This window comes from Gobio gobio (assembly GCF_949357685.1).
Source record: "Gobio gobio genome assembly, chromosome: 15".
NCBI classification, from domain to species: Eukaryota; Metazoa; Chordata; class Actinopteri; order Cypriniformes; family Gobionidae; genus Gobio; species Gobio gobio.
Window position 1 is genome coordinate 33,068,487 of NC_137108.1, and position 17,364 is coordinate 33,085,850.

At 38.4% G+C, this 17,364-nt stretch overlaps 1 protein-coding gene across 1 annotated transcript; it reads left to right on the forward strand.

The window, feature by feature from the left end:
• Positions 1-230: 230 nt before the first annotated feature.
• On the forward strand, positions 231-15,799 carry sphk2 (sphingosine kinase 2). Its single transcript, XM_079837222.1, has 7 exons — positions 231-283; positions 2,853-4,431; positions 8,114-8,263; positions 8,397-8,491; positions 9,533-9,648; positions 10,324-12,049; positions 13,956-15,799. Exons 2-7 carry the CDS (start codon positions 3,978-3,980, stop codon positions 14,016-14,018), a joined length of 2,604 nt encoding a protein of 867 aa, XP_079693348.1. The 5' UTR covers positions 231-283; positions 2,853-3,977; the 3' UTR covers positions 14,019-15,799.
• The last annotated feature ends 1,565 nt before the right edge of the window (positions 15,800-17,364 follow it).

The window sequence follows — 17,364 nt, forward strand, 5'->3', positions numbered from 1 at the left end:
ATCTCTCTCACCAATAATAAATATAGAAACATGCATGTAGCAAAATGGCTTTTTCAGCACTGAAGATAGTAACGTTACTGGGGAGTATCGAGCAAAAGAGTGTTTTTATCGCCAAGATATGGGCTGGCCAGACGGATTGTATTTCATGATTGTACGTTCACCACGTCAATCATTCTCTTTTCTCCGCCTACCGCGTCGATAGACTTCCTGAAAATGCTCGTGCCTCCCCTACAGCTCAGGAAAGCTGGAAAACTCGCCATGTAGGGGGGACAGAAAAAAACAGGTAAGTCCGGTATTACTTTCGCTTTGTCGTATATTACCACTATTAAAGTCATTATACCCCGTAAGACACATAAAAGTTTATAAGTCGCCCCATTTAATGAAGAATTTAAACGGAAACAGATCCGTTTTTCAGGTTGATGTCTCCCGGCTCCGCGTCGGCTTGGCTATTTAAAATGACATTAACAACATGTTTGCTGAGTACATTGTTCTTCTAATCGATAAAACTGTGTTTATCTGTACCATTTTTAAGGTTATAACTGCTTTCGTTAAGTACAAACAAGTCCATTCATACTCATATCATGATATACCATAGTTCCTAGTGTTGGCCTGTCATCAGCTAACTGTGTTGATATGCGAGTTTGGCTCCGAGTTGCTAAGAAACTGCAGTTGTACTTATTAATGTCCTTGCCTTTTTTCTTTGATCTTTAAAACTCACGTTTTGGTCGCAATTAATTTTATAGTAACGTTACCCTTTGAGATAACACAAGCTTGATTCTTCATCCACTTGTGATCATGCATCATAATTCCCAAATCTCACTATATGAGTGCTGCCTTTTCTATGTAAATCCCTAATTTAATACAAATTCTCTCAGATGTTAAAAGTCCCCATGCAACACTTTTGATGAACTTGTGACTGTGACAGCTGACTGGCCACCTGTCACATTCACAGACACTGTATTTGTATGAAGTTGCTATTAGATTTGAAATGTGACAAACAGAGCTTTGTATTTTTACCTTTTAGATTGCGACACAAAAGTAATTTTTATTTGTTGGCCTGTGAATTTATCGATTCCAAAACTGGTCGCCTATAGAATGACCTACACAACTGTGTCTAAAGGTCTTCAGTGTTTTTATTTTATGATCTGTGAGATCGCAACTGACTAATTATAAGTCAAAGGCTTTGGAATTGCTTTGGTGTATATCTGAATAAGTCTTGAAACTATCATATCATTGATGCAGTAAAAAGTCTTGGTGATAAAAGGGACAAAGTGTGCATTCATGTGTGCGAAGCCCAGACAGTCAACAGAGTTCTTTTTGGCTCTAGAAAGGTGAAGTTTTGGGCAGCTTTAGAGAGGAATGCACTTTGCACTTTTTGCTTTCTTGACAGTGTCTTGGCCCTGCTTTGCGAGGACATAAGGGGGCGAAGTGGACATCACAGTTTTCTTTTTTTTGGTTATATTCTTAAACAGTTATGGAAATCTGCCAGGCATTGATTTCGCATGAGTCTTAACAAGCAGGACCGGAAGAAAATTAAAGTGTGTGATTATTGTGAAAAGAGTCGCCTATTTCTGCATTGAGCATTATTTGCTGACTTCCAAAACGAAGTCTGCAGATGTTGAACCACAGCTAAAACATCCTACACAGGCGTCCGTCTCGTCCCAGACGTTTATAGACCGTGTCGGTATATTAGGCCTCTCAACTGCACATAAACTTGTGCTATGAGATCTTGATCTGTTGAAACTGTCGCCGGTTCGCATTTCAGACATTCCTGTTCTCCATTAAGTTGAAATTGTGATAACATCTCAACTCATCTACGGTTCCGGTGTTGCATTTCAGGCACAAACTGCGGAATTTACATATGTGGTGTCATCCAAGATTGATGCTGGGCAGGTGTGTAATTCCACCCTAGTCCGGGTTTTTTTTCGTTCGTTCTTTTCTCTGTTTGGGTCAAAATGACACAGCCCTGCGTATTTGTGTTGCCTAACACTGGCAAACCACAGGCACCTGGATATTTTGAATAATGAACTTTGTATTAGACTGTAAATCCATCTGTTCACATTTCTCCTTACTAACGGTTGCCACACACTTCTATTGAGGAACAGAATCGTATTGTTCAGCATGTTCCTTTTTGCTGATGTCCGACCTTTGAAGACATTGCAGATATTTGAAGATAAGATAGTTATCTGATTACTTAAGTCTGGGAAGGTTAGGTGCAGGTCAAGGGTCAATTTAACAACACATTCCATTAGAAGGGCAGTAAAGATTATCTTGAGTTCTAATGCATAAGATACACTATTGTTTAAAAGTATGGGGTCAGCAAATGTTTTTTTTTTTTTAAGAAAAAAAATAAATTAATACTTTTATTCGGCAAGGACACATTAAACTGGTCAAAGTGACAGTAAAGTGACTTTTACATTAAAATATTTCTATTTCAAATAAATGCTATTCTTTTGAACTTTCTGGGGGGTATCATGATTTCCACAAAAATATTAAGTAGCTGAAATGTTTTCAACTGTGATGATATGTTTCTTGAGCAGCAGATCAGGATCATGTGGAGTAATGACTGCTGAAAATTCAGTTTTGCCATCACAGGAATAATACATTTTAAATTATATTAAAACAGAAAAGAGTTATTGTAAAATTGTAAAGTTTTTGTATTGTGAAAGAGACTTCTTTCAAAACTGTGAAATCTTAATTATATCTTACCAATCCCACAATTTTTGGTAGTACCTTATATAACAGAAGGTCCTCAACTTCTATTCAGAATAATAGATTTGTAAAATGAAGATACTGCATTTAATATTCAAAAGGTAATCTTTCTCTTTTTTTTTTCTTTCTTCAAACTGCAGGGCACCTATAACAACTGATAAAGAGGACAACCATGACTTGAGACCCTGTTCCAGCACTCCTCGTTTTTCTGTATTCTGAGTTTTATTTATTTCCCATTTTGAGGACCATCCTGCAAGGATTGAATCGAATTCAACGTTCATGGATATCAAATCCTGGATTTTCTGGCATTTTTTTATTGGGTGAGCTTGAATATTTGATTTCCCTGCACTACTACAATCTCTGACACTGTTGTGGACCAAAGCCAGTAGTTCATCTCTATCACTTCCTTAAACTTGTTGTTTTTGGAGAGGAACTGTTTTTTTAGTTGTCCACCTCGATAAGGTTTCATTTGGTTCTTCTGGAAACACCATCCTCGGCCGGGCCGTTACCTCTGCTCTTTGTGCTTGTTTGTCACTGAACATTTTCGTAGCATTTATAGGGTTATTTTAACCTTAGTGTGTGCTTATTTTTAGTCCTTTGCAAGTTCTCTGACCTTAAAACAATGTATTGTTAATTGAAATTGTGCTTCCAATTTTATTTAAAGAAGTTGTAAGAGAGTTTGATTGTTAAATTTAGTAACTTAAGAAATTTAGTTTAATGACTATTTATGTAGATGCACATACAATTCCGTTTAAGCTTGACAAAAGACTGCCTTTTCTCAGATTGTGACATATTTGACCAGTGAAGTCAAAGGCTCATTTGAGGAGCAAATAATCTGGCCTCTTTGTGCATCTTTGTTTTTAAAACAAATATTTTTTGTTGGGATACTAGCAATACTAAACTGTAAATTCCTTTTGTGTATTGTGTTTTGATCAGATGATCGTAAGAGGATTTAGCATTGTTTCCAGGCAAAATGCACTGACGGGAATGATTTAACACTATCAGGGATAGAAAAGCCTACTGAAGTTTCTTTTTGTTTTGAATAGACACCTGTTGAAGCACTTTCATCATTTATAACTTGTGTAACATTAAGTTTACGCAAAAGCCCATGATTTGGGCTTAAAAAGCTGACCCATTTAAAAACATCTCCAAACGTCTAGTGCATCCGTCCAGAACGTCATCTCACTACAACGCAGGAGAAAGACCTCTGCATGAGGTGCTCAAGCTGTATAGTCCAAACATACTTTTGAGGCCAGTCATCGAACATGCGTTCCCCAGGCCCCGAAAGCCCGTCCATGACCGAGGAGGCCCTGCTGCATGGACAGTTCAGCGGTTGGAGTAGCGGAGCGGGGAGTGGAAGTAACAGCAACAGCAGCCCCAACAGCCCTGGAGGTGTGTCTTTACCTTCCAGCCCCGCCTCCACCAACTATGCCCTGACCCTCACACCAACTCACGTCCACGTCCAGCGGTTGTCTTCACGTGCTGGGAAGCAGTCCAGGCTGCTCCTGCCACTGGCAGAGCTGACCGGATGCAGCTGCCCGCGATCGCCGGCCCCTCCTTTGCTAGTTCTTTACTGGTACCCTCCGGGTAGACGCCGGAAGGGCATCTCCAGACACAGACAGGTGAGGGCGTACTTGGCAGAGAGCAGAGCTGAGGCGGAGAAATGGAGCGCTGCTATACAGAGCCTGCTAAGAGGGATGGATGTCAGCTCCACTACAGGTGGGTGTAGGGGTTTGATCATTCACAGATGCTTTGTCTTTAGTTAGTTACGTGTGTCTGTGTTCATGTTTGTGGGAAAGCTTTCACTGAAGCCTCCCAGATGGAAAAATGGATTCAGATACTGCTAAAAAATAAATAATTTGCAGTGATTTTAAAATATTACAATATAAATATAAGATGAGAACTTAAAGGGATAGTTTCCCCAAAAATAAAAATTATCCCATAATTTACTCACCCTCAAGCCATTATATGCGTATTTGACACTCTTCTTTCAGACGAATACAATCGGAGTTAATCTAATCTAAGCATTAAAATGGCAGTAAATAGTGCATCCATCCATTATAAAAGTAATCCACACAGCTCCGGGGCGTTGATAAGTAAGAAATGAGTAAGACAAATATCCATATTTAACACGTTATAAAGTAAAATATCTAGCTAACTTCCGGCGGACCGCCTTCCGGGTTCAACTTACGAAGAAAGTGCAATGCCTCTTACAGTTCAAAATGGTTGCGCTACGCCCAATACCTTTGCAGAAGTGACGGCAAGCAGTTTTTTGTTTACATTCAACCTCAGCAACCCGATGATGCCACTGTCGCTGCTGTTTTAAAAGATTTCAAAGGCAAGTTTTCTTTGAAAACGGAACAGAAACTTGCCCTGGAATAATTCCTACAAAAAAAGGATGTGTTTTGCCTTACTATCGACCGCTCTGCAAAGTACGTCACCCGGATCGTTGGTCTGATTGGTTGAAGAACTATCCAGTAGGGTATAGGGTCATTTGAACTATGCCCATTGATCACGCCTCTTGTGCAGTAGAAAATACTAGGGCTGAACGATTTTGGAAAAAAATCTGATTGCGATTTAATATGCGATTATTTTTTAAACTCTTTATCTTCTGTATTATTCAACAATACATCATTGTATAGTAATGGTGGAAATCTTTAATTGGTACCTCACAATCCGATTCCGATTCTGGGAGTCACGATCCGATTCCAAAACAATTCTTGAACTTTTTCCTTATTAATTAATCTTATTAATTTATTAAAAACTTAAAATGTTTTTTATTATGATATATGTAATTTTAAGATTTTTAAAATAACTAGGACATTATAACATTTTAATTAAAACAATTGCATGTTAATAATTTTGAATATATAAACTAATATAGCTGCAAAACATAAGCTAGTAAATCATAAAGAGGAACAAAAAACATATTACAAGCAATGAACAAAGAGTGCTTTCATTATTTAAGAGTGTCTGAACTGTGAGTGATTTTTCTCTTTCTCAGCTTTACTGTTGTTTGATTATTAATCATGACATCATCATAGACAGCAGGAGACCTGCATTCACTCTAATGCACAGATCTCTTTTGAAATATAAGATGTTATTGCCCTGTCTGTTTAATTCATTAAGACATTACTGATGGTGTTTACATTAATTTTGCGTCATAGAAGCATTTTGAGACGCGCACAGACGCGTGCTCGCGAGCACTCTTCACAAAGCGCCGCGTGAGCATTTGAAATGGAAAACCTTCTGTCAGTGAGTTACTAATTTTTTAATATACAAGCACACTGCATTCCTAACGACATGAATGAAGCCTTCGTTGAGCATTTGTAAGGAAAATACCGGCGTGCGAGAACACACTCTGTAAGCGTGACATCAAAGCTAAGTTTCTCAGAGCGCATATCCTGTGCAATGAAGCCTGCTAATGTCATTGCGATTCGCGCCGTCAACCGCTCCGGACGTTATGAAATATTATTTAATGGTTCGTGTGTGATTGTGTGTGTGTGTGTGAGAGAGAGAGAGAGAGAGAGAGAGAGAGAGAAAGAGAGAGATAATGGAAGCAATCAGAATATGGGTGTTTCTAAAACACACGCAGCGCCACCACGCACCTGCAGTTAAAATCTAAGCTCAGAATCGATCCAGAATCATTGGAGAAGAATCTTTTCTCCCACCTCTATTGTAGCCTATAGTATGAACAACACAATATTAGATAGATCAAACACAAACAGTTTTTTCCCCTTTTAGGCCAGGCATGTGTAACGTGCCAAGTTGCTTCTTCTGCAGACTTTCCTCTCGCGTGTCACGTGACCAGACTGTAATCGCAGCCTGTGCGGTTAGGAAATCGTGTTTTATCATATCGCGATATTATCGCAAATGCAATTAATCGTTCAGCCCTAGAAAATACAGAGCAGACTCCCCAGACTAATGTTCAATCTTAAAAGATTGAGCTTCGTGATAGCTTAACTGAATTCAATTGAAAACTGAAAATATAAAAATAAAAGCCAATTCAAAAATACTATGATCTAATAAATAATAGTAATATAATGGATGCTGCTAATTCTTCATGACATCTGAGTCTGTGCTGTTGCATTAAGGTTGTGTCTTTTAAATAGGAGGCCACTTTGATTTTCTTTCATAGTGAGCTAAATTTATTTGAGAACGAATCATCACTGTCTGCATTTATTTGTGTAAGAGTTTAACCGTTTCCTCCCTTTTTTTCCTTTCTGTTTTTTTTTCTTTCACTCATAATGTGAACCACATGCTGTCATTGACGGTCAGAGAATGGGTGGGTCTGCGGTAGGGAAAATACAGCTTTAGTGCAGTAGTGCAGATCATTCGGTAGCAATACACCAGGCTTTATTGACTTTAAAAGATGCTGCGTGTTGTCGCTCTGTCCCTGTTTTTTAACTGCTGTGCTGTAGTTAGTTGTCAGTGCTAGTCGTTGCAGTTCAGTAAATCATTCAAATACCTTTATATGATGTTAATATTTTTTTGCTTGTAATTTGTGTTAGAAATTCAGATTAGCAGGTCTAGTGGTGTGAAGATGGAAGTACACCCCATTTAAAGGAATAATTGATCCTAAAATGAAAATTGTGTCGTCATTAACATCCTCATGTTGTTCCAAACCTGTATGCATTTCTTTCTTCTGCTGAACACAAAAGAAAATATTTGATTTGACTAGTCAATGGCTACCATCAACTGTCTGGTTACCGACATTCTTTAAAAATATCTTCTTTTGTATTCAGCAGAAGATAGAAACTCAAAGATTTAGAACAACTTGAGGGTGAGTAAATTATGACACAATTTACATGTTTTTTTATCCCTTTAAAACTGGGTATTTTGTTAATTTTGTTTTGAATTTAAGGGCATTTAAGCATAATTTCAGTTATACTGATTGATTAGACTATAATTTAAAGCAAAACTCAATCATAACATTTCACAATCAGCTGTTTAAACGAAAAGAAACATCTTACATTTATGGAAAAAGTTAACATCAAGGAATTAACAGGAAAGTCTTGCATCAGTTTAATTTCAAAATGCATGAATCAGTCGTCTGGGGAAAAAAACAGTTGTTAACGAAGAAGCCTACAATCAAAAAATCCCAGAACAGTGAAATGTTCTCAGATACCACACAGTTGAACCAATAATGTAAGAAACTAAGTGATTCTGTTTTTGGAAAAGTATCAATTACAGTAAAAAACTGAATTTAAATTATCCATTAACAATTGGATGATTTAAATTCTCTATTTTATCTGTATTTCAGATATGTGATTTTGAGGTTTTTCACATCCACTAAAACATCATGATGTCTACTTTCAGCTGGTTTAGGATGTAGCTTAGTGTTCCTATTAAGCCTTAGAATGAAGGCCTTATCCTGACTTGCTTGTTTTTGTTTGTGCAGAATTTTGCAAAAGCATGTTGCCCCGTCCCCGTCGACTGTTGCTGCTGGTCAACCCATTCAGTGGCCGGGGTCAGGCAATGCAATGGTGTCAAACGCACATACTTCCAATGATAAGAGAAGCGAACATCAGCTACAACCTCATACAGACAGGTAAGAACAACACACACACATGCTGTTGGTTATAAATGGTTCAGAATAAATTCAAGCGCTGACACCAGCAGTGATCAGAATCGGAATTATTCCATTGAACGGTTGTGATGCATGTGGTTTTGTTGTTGTGCAGAGCGTCAGAATCATGCACGAGAGCTAATCAGAGAGATCTCGCTACAAGAATGGGACGGAATAATCATTGTATCTGGAGATGGACTCTTGCACGAGGTGAATGTCTTAACAATGTCATGTGGCTGTGTCACATTATATATTTAATCAACTTATTACAAATCCCAGATGTTATCTACTGACTTTGAGAGAGAAACATTTCTTTGATTTTTCAAAGAAAACATGAAAAAAAGAGAATTTTTAACCTGGGGTATACATTCTGTTTTGGGGCAAGTATAGATTCACATTAAAGACATTACAGTAATCAATCCATTTCTTCCAGTACTACAGTAAATGGGTCCTTTTTAAGTCTCAAATTAAGTTAATTCTTCCATATTACACATTTCTTTAACAATTTATATCCATTCACCAAGTAAAGGGATGTCCTGCTTAAACTAATGCCTAGTAATACACTTCTTACATGATACAGTGTGTAATGTTTCCAAAATACAATGTTGTGAAATTTCTTGGTATTTCATACCCTAAAATCTTTTGGCTCTCCATCAAAACCATGTTCCAGAAAGATCATATTTTTGGCCAACTCCAGAATACTTGAAGATGGTCAACATCAACATGACCACACATCCTCCAGCATTATTGTGGTGTCTGTGGATAATTGTTTACTTTTCCATGCAAACTTTTGAGACATTTAATTTATATCCAGATAGTTTCCCATAATCTTCCAGTAGGTTCATAGGTTATGGGAGAGCAGACTTGGGCACCTTAAAATAGATAATAACATCATCAGCAAACAACCTAATTACATGATTACCCCTCTTCTCCAGTTCTTATCCCACTCAGGTCCTCATTTTGCCATACTGCGTGGGCTAAAGGCTCAATATAAAGAGCAAAAAGTAGCAGTCCTGTCTTGTACCCCTACTTTGATTGAAAGTGGCTGTCAAATGTCCATTTATTTTGGTTCGGCTTTTCACCAAATCTTTCAAGCACCTGGTATAGAAAGGCCCAATTGACACTATCAAATGCCTTTTCTGCGTCAAGGCTCACACGTTTGATTTCTGTAGTAGCTGACTGATCTACCACAGGCTTTGTATTTAAAAATAAGATGATTTACATATTAATCTGTGTGTCCTCTTTCTGCAGGTGATAAATGGCCTTATGGAAAGGCCAGATTGGGAACAAGCAATAAAAACCCCTTTGGGAATACTGCCTTGTGGCTCTGGAAATGCACTTGCTGGTTCCATAAACCACTATGCAGGGTACGAAATGTTCTTGAGCTCACCTGGGACAATCTCTAGTTCTTCAGAGAGCCTCCCTTATTTTTAAAGGAACAGTTCACCCAAAAATATAAAATTCTGTAGTTTAATCTACTCACCCACACCCACATTCCAAACACACGTTATTTTTCCTATGATCTCTCATTGTACGCAAAAAAAACAAAAGACTTATTATATTTGTTAATGAAAAACAGCATACAGGTTTGGAACAACATGAGGGTGTGTAAATGACAGAGGTTTTATTTTTGAGAATCCTTTTAAATCCCATTTTTCAGGCATGTATGCAAGCCTTTTTGGTACAATTTATTTTGAATGCTTTAAAACTTTTGACATAAAAAATGTACATGCTGCAACATATTAAGGGTCTCTGCTAAATATTAAAGCTTATTATTACTAAAAAGGAAAAGAAAAGAAAAGTTACATGTAAAGAAAACTCACCTTTCCTTTTACTAAAATGAGCGTCATACATTTCTCAGTGTTTGCCCTATATGTGTGGGTGTATTGGTAGCAATTACCTACTTTTACACTCACAGACAAAATCTATGTTGTGCTGATTCTCTTCCATATTTGATAAATTTTTGAGCCATGGCTAGTAAGGCTAGTAAGTTTTTTTTGGTGTTCTAAATATGATTTAATCTATTTTTGTTTGTCTTTCAGATATGACATGTGCCTTCGGGAGCCTCTCCTCCTCAACTGTTGTTTTCTGCTGTGCCGGGGTGGGGTTAAACCGATGGACTTGGTCTCTGTTACAACCAGCCCATGTGCTTCTTCATCCACATCCAATCAGAATGGGCACCCACCTGCTCCCAAGAGGCTTTTCTCTTTCCTTTCTGTGGCCTGGGGTTTTGTGTCTGACGTGGACATAGAGAGTGAGCGCTACAGAGGGCTGGGCTCAGCACGGTTTACATTGGGAACACTGGTGAGATTGGCTTCTCTGCGGTCCTATAAGGGCCGTCTATCCTACCTGCCACCCGGTATGGTCAACCCGTCCCCCGATGCCACGCCACAGCCGGCCCGAAGGCCGCTTTCACGCAGCATTACCGAAGGGTTGGATGCATTTTGTCGCACGCCCATCCACCGCACCTGTTCCGACATGGGCTTGAGTGAACAAAGAAGTCTCGGTAAGGGAGATGGAGAAAGAGAGAGGGAACGAGAACAGGAGAGGCAGGAGAGAGAGAGGGAGAGGGAAAGGAGGAGAGAGAGGGCAAGAGGGGTTGGGGTTGTGAGAGCAAGCAGTCTCGCAGAAGACCGAGAGAGAGAGGTGGAAGCAGAAGAGAAGATGGAGGCGACGTCAGAGACCATCTCAGAATCAACCGAAAGGGAAGAGTGTGACAACATAGTCAGGAATAATGGGAACAGAGTAGAAGAGAATAAACCAGATGGGCATGAGATGGATGGACAAGCAGTGACGAAAGCGAGAGATTTGAGTGACAGAGATGATTGTGACGAGAGTTATCAGAAGACGCCAGCTGATCTGCAACGCGCGTTACGTAAAAACTCACTCCCCTCTAGCCAGATAATTAATGCCTTCTTCAGCCAGCCAATTGGTGCAGACAATGACCAAGACTTGGAGGTGGCAGCTTATGGGAAGGAAGATGAAGACATAAATGGCACCTACTTTCAGAGAGAGGCCTTTTCTCTGGACAAGTCTCGTGAGCGAGCCCTCACCATCTCATCCTCTCCATTCCGTCAATCTCCTTTCAAAACTTTCAAACCTAAAACTTTGGACCAGAACCAGAACCCCTCGCGGCCACGGCCCCTCTCCCTTCTCCATCAATCGCATTCAAACTCTCTACCTCCAAAATTTCCATCGCTTTCTCTATCCCTTTCCCCGACCCCTCCTTCATCTCCATCTTGTGCCTCTCCCCACTCCTCTTATCTTGCACCATGTCCCAACACTCCCAGCTCGTCTTCCCCATCACCTTCTTTTCATTCCCCGTCCCCTTCCTTCAACTTTGACCTTGCAGAGCCTGCAGGATCCTTGAAGAACCGGCATCACATGACATCCTCCATCAACCTGCCAGAGGATGATCTGCTACCTCCTCTGGACCAGCCTCTCCCTACACGTGACTGGGTCACTATTGAGGGGGATTTTGTCTTGGTTCTTGCCATCTACCAGTCCCACTTGGGAGCAGATCTTTTTGCTGCGCCTCAGGCTCGATTTGATGATGGGTTGATCCATCTGACATTTGTGCGGGCTGGTATCTCCCGGGCAACGCTGCTTAGACTGTTCCTAGCAATGGAGAGAGGAGCTCATATGTCTCTTAGCTCTCCCTACGTCAGTCATGTTTCTGCTCGGGCATTCCGCCTTCAGCCGCTTTCCCCTCGAGGAACCCTCACTGTAGATGGAGAGCTGGTGCCCTATGGGCCACTGCAGGCACAGGTGAGAAGAGAGCTACTAGTGGAAGTAGGGATGCACAATATATCAGTTCCATATTACTTATCAAGCTGATATTAAAGATTATTTTGTTCATATTTTTATTTGTTGATGTTGATTCATTGATTAACAATGTTAAACACAAATTATTGAATTATCTCATAATCCATTTCCATTTTTCAACATTATAAAGTTGTGATGCCTAAATTCTAGGAGTGTAATGATACCCTCATGTCACGATACTGAACTCACGATACGGTATTATTGCGATACATGAAGACCGTAAAAGGTTAACAAAAAATGTACTGTTGATTTAAAATGCTAAATTTGATATTACATCGGGGTTGGACATGAATAATGAAGTGCTTGGACACAATGCACAGAACAATGGTGACACCAGAATAAAAATATTCTGAAGCTGAAAATACATAATTATTTTGGTCAAATATGCTTGCACTCTGTCACTGACTTGATATATTTAAAATAATGTAGGCTACTTTTTACTGGTAACATAAGACATTTGGCATCAGGACCCACACATATTCCCCCATTGCAGTATTATACATTATATTTAACATTTATATAGTAGTAAAATGCAATGTTCCCTCTAATTTTTTATTTTCTCGCTGAGCAAAACTTTTCTTTATTGGGCGGACATTTTGGTCACCTGAGCAAAAACATTCTTTACCTGTACAGCGTATGTAAACGCACACAAAAAAGTGGTTTCATCATGCAGTTATAACTTTTAACTTTAATGTGCCATTTCTATTTTATTTAACCATTGATGTAACTTAGTGATATATTAAATAAAATAATTAAATAAAAAACAGTTCATTCAGAAGTCACTAAATTAAGCACATTTTACAGTGCTGTTAACTGTAGTCTTCTTTACCAAGAAATACTATTAAAATCTCCCCCAGGACAGTTCAATTCTTTATAATATAATATTAAAAAAATTAAGCGATGTACAGTCATTTATTGGCGACAGGCAGCATTAAACCATCTATATTAAATGTTTGTTTATTGCTTATGAATCAAGATTTTCTATATCAGGGGTTTTCAAACGTTTTAATGGCAAGGATCCCTAAACAATCCCCTTGTGAGATCAATTCTTTATTAAGCTTACACTATAATACAATTATAATAGCCTATAATATAATATAAATACTAATGGAAGTATTTAAACTGATAGTATATTATATCAGTTTAAATTTGTTGTTTTTTTAAACTAGCTGAAAATAGATCTAATAGCTAAATATGTTCAAGGGAACATGTGAACTCTTTTATAGTTATCTAAACATCACTGAAACCCAAACCACACACACACACACACACACACGCATCAATTTAAACTGATGTGTGTTACTTTAGTGTTTAGAGTTTGCACGCTACACTTGTGGGGGGTGTAGCTAACTGTAAATGTCTGTTTTTTTTACCATGCTGTGTCCATCATCTGTTATTTCCACCACTTAATCAAGCCACTCTTCTTTAAAACATGATGAGGTTTTATTCCACGTCTTTGTGTTGCTCATTGCCTCTCATTTTGAGCTATTTGGACCGCAAACACGACACGTGACATCAGTCTTTCTATGAAACCTGTAAACCGCATCAACCGGTTCTAACACGATAGCGATACTAACTCTATAGCGGTAGAACAGAGCACTGCAATTATTTCTCATTTAAACTACAATCAAATGCATCTGTGCATCTGTGTCTGCACGGCCGCGCACGCGCACAGTTTAGAAGGAACATTGGTTAAATGTAGTACTGACACTAAAACTCTGTAAACTTTTTTTCCCCTCACATAGTAGCTAACTATTCACAATGCATATTGTCACTATTTTTAGTTTTTAGAGTTTTGTTTTAATTATTTTATTTTTAACATGTCTGATTGTACCTTCTTTTGTCTCAGGTTCATCCCTCCATAGCCCGTTTGATTGTTGGGGACTCGGGAATGAAGATTACAAGATTCTGACCTGCTTCGGATTGAGCGGGATTAGCGTGACGCTCTGGATTATATAACATTTTGCCATCCACATATTGGGGGAGAGAGAAACAGAAAGCCAGCAGTTGCAATCACTGCTTTTACTGGGATTAACTAGGGGATTGCTTATTCAAGCTGCATATGCAAGGAGTATTTTTGAATTTAACGAAGGGATGAAAACTTGCAGCCTATTGCACGACTGTAGGATTACACTTGGATTACCCTCACTGTAGTTAGAGAGAATGCAGCAATGTCTACATAAAAGAGGAAATGGCGAAACTGAATGTGTCCAAATGGTGTATACATTTTAGTATGCATCCGTGCGTAGATTCTCAACAGTGCTCCTGCCTTATTTCAGAGAGTGGAAAAAAATACACAGACAAACACTAAAAACAATAGCTGGCTTTTAGGTAGCCACACCCACATTCAAATATAGCTCCACCCACTTTGCATAATAGGTACCCCTGGAATGCCTTATCCATCTCTGAACTTTAAGTGCAACCCTCCTTAATTGACATACTTGCTTAGTGTCACACTTAATCTGAAAGCTCATTTAGCAAAGATTTATCTGCATTGAATCTGCAGTCTCCGTCCAGCTCTGGAAACCATTGTTTCATGAGACTGATCAGAAATGTTATCAGTTCTTGTGTCTTGCATCCATTTTTGCGGGTCATTTTGGACACAATCGTAGTGTGGATTGAACGGAACAGTTAAACATGGACTGTTGTGATTATATATTGCATTGTTAGACTGTGTAAAAAAAAAGCATGCAACAATCATGGTGAATGACATTTAACTGGTAACTAGCTAGAATGAAAGCATAGAAATTCTTTTAGTTCAGGGTGTTTCTTTCCCCCGGAATTAACGAGGCAAATGCTATCACTGTCTTCATTGAGTTAAGGCACATTCGCATAGTGTTTGCTCACTTTTATTCAGATAAATGAAGAAAGAACTGGAAGTTAGTGATCAACTGCCAATGCATCTTCTAATCCTTTTCCTAAAAGATTCATTTATTAAATACTAGCCGAGGACTATTTCATAGTGACCAGTAACTTGATAACATTCTAGTCTCTTTCTCTCAAAACATTTTTTAACACTGAGTCACTAGAGCAACAGGAACTTCAGCTCTGTAAAAGAACAGACCTGTTGAAAGTCCTGCTGTGGAGCTGATTACAATCGCAAAGGAGCCTTTCTAGTGCTTTTGAATTTTACCTAAATATTTATTGGAGAATTGCCCTATTCGCGTTTCTTCTATCCATTTCATTTTCCAAAGGACCACAATTTGATGATTGCAACCTCTTTTTGCTCTCATTTCTGAATTTGCAATGATTAGTAAATAATATTTAACTCTAATGACTCTACTGGTATTTCCGAAACAGCTGTTTAGTTCTTTCTAGTGCAATAATTTCTGCTTCTGTCCTCAGCTCTTAAGCATCGGCTGAAGGGTAAATCTAGTTTTGTTTGCGAGCCTGGCACTCGAAATGATTTTCAGCTGCAATCAGATGGCCAGTTATTTGTTTTTGTTATTCATTCCCTATATTTCCTTCCTTCTTTTGTTGTACCATGCTTTAGAGTGATCTAATAAATTTGGTATCAAGCTGCTGTCCACCTTAAAAATGCCAGTTTAAGATGTCTCTTCATTATACAATGCTTGTATTAAGATTGTAATTACTATTAAAAGAATATTATATTAAACATGTATACATTTACAGTTCCTAGTTCTGTATGGTTTGAAAGTTTAGTTTCAGATAAAATTTAACTATGAAACCTTGCATGTTTGTTCTCCCGTCTTTTACTCTTGCTTTTTATCACTAAGAGAACTGAGGATAAATGTTTTCTTCTGGTTTATTTCAACTAATGTCCATTTAGGAATGTTTTTTCCTCTTCGATAAGCACATTCTCAAGGATAGACGAGAACAAAAAGGAGCTTGAATTTTGACACAACGTGACAAACGTGACAAGTCTGACTGATTCAGAGGAGGAAAACGATGCAAGTTCCTCTGAGACAAGATGAGTAAGGCACCAGTGCGCTGATAGCCCAGTGTTTCACTTCTCTCTCTCTCTCCTGCTGGTTATCAGGTTTGCATGAATTGGTAAACAAGGAAGCCGTCGTCTCAGACTCTTTTCCTCTCTTTCTTCCAGCTCTTCATCTTTCTCTTCAGTCTACTAATCTCCACATACCACTACACGGTTCAGCCACTATCTTGTTTTGTTGTAGTGTCTCCGCCTTCCTATCAGCTCTTTGAGCAGTTTATTTTCCCTTTTAGTACTGCATTGCCCTTTTGCTCCTGTAGATTACAGCTAGTGAGCATTGCCCTCTCCCTCCCTTCCTCTTTTTCCCCTAGAAGCGATGCATTGTTTTGGTGCTCTTTTGTCCTCAGGAGTTGCTCAACTGTGGCCTATACCATGCTTTTACTGCCCGTGTGCAGTTGAACTACTGGTTAATTTAACATCCCTGTTGCTCTCCGTTGTGACCAAGTTTAATGATGTTATTCTCAACATTAAGCTATGAAGGCCTGTTTCAGTATTAGTTTAATAAAAAACTTTAGATTTTTATATTATATGATATATCTCTAAAGTGTGACTTCATATCTCACAATTTCACCCTTTTTTACTTTTGAATGAGAGTATTTTGTGGTAATGACCTTTTGTGGTACACTATCCTGCTTATTACACAGTTACTTAAAACATGATTTGAGTTGTAAATATTTAATATTTAAATCTATTAAACTAAAATAGTCGATTACAGTGTTACAATGTTGAAAGCATTCAGCCATTTATCTCTTTATTAACTTTATCTCAAGTTCAGAACTTAAATCTCAAATAATTAATTTGTTTATATCTAGTAGTAATTTGCTAGTAATTTCCTGCAACTAAATTCAGAATAAACAGAATTTTTAAATATAGCTGCAAGCAGCCATTATCAGGGCCAAGCGCAAAGAAGACAAGACATGCCAAAATGGCTCGCAGTGTCAGATCAACTGCAGCAATGAGCAATTAAAGACCTATTAAGGTGATTTTAGGCAAAATAGCTGTAAAATGATAAATACAGTCAATAATAATGATTTATCACTTTCAACCAATAGGTGGCACAGTTACGAAATTGATGTGGTGTGGTCAGAATAAGGGAACAATGACACATGCAAAGTTTGGTGTCAATATATCAAAGCAGGGTGTCAATATAGTGTCAATATGTCATTGCAGAGATATAGCCTCAAGAGGCCTTTTCATTATAAGTATGAATCACATGGCAGCGCTGTTTTGAAACCTTTTAAGTATGTTTTGTTCTATTATAGCGCCACCAAGAGGCACAATCCTTCCATTTTTGTATGTGTCC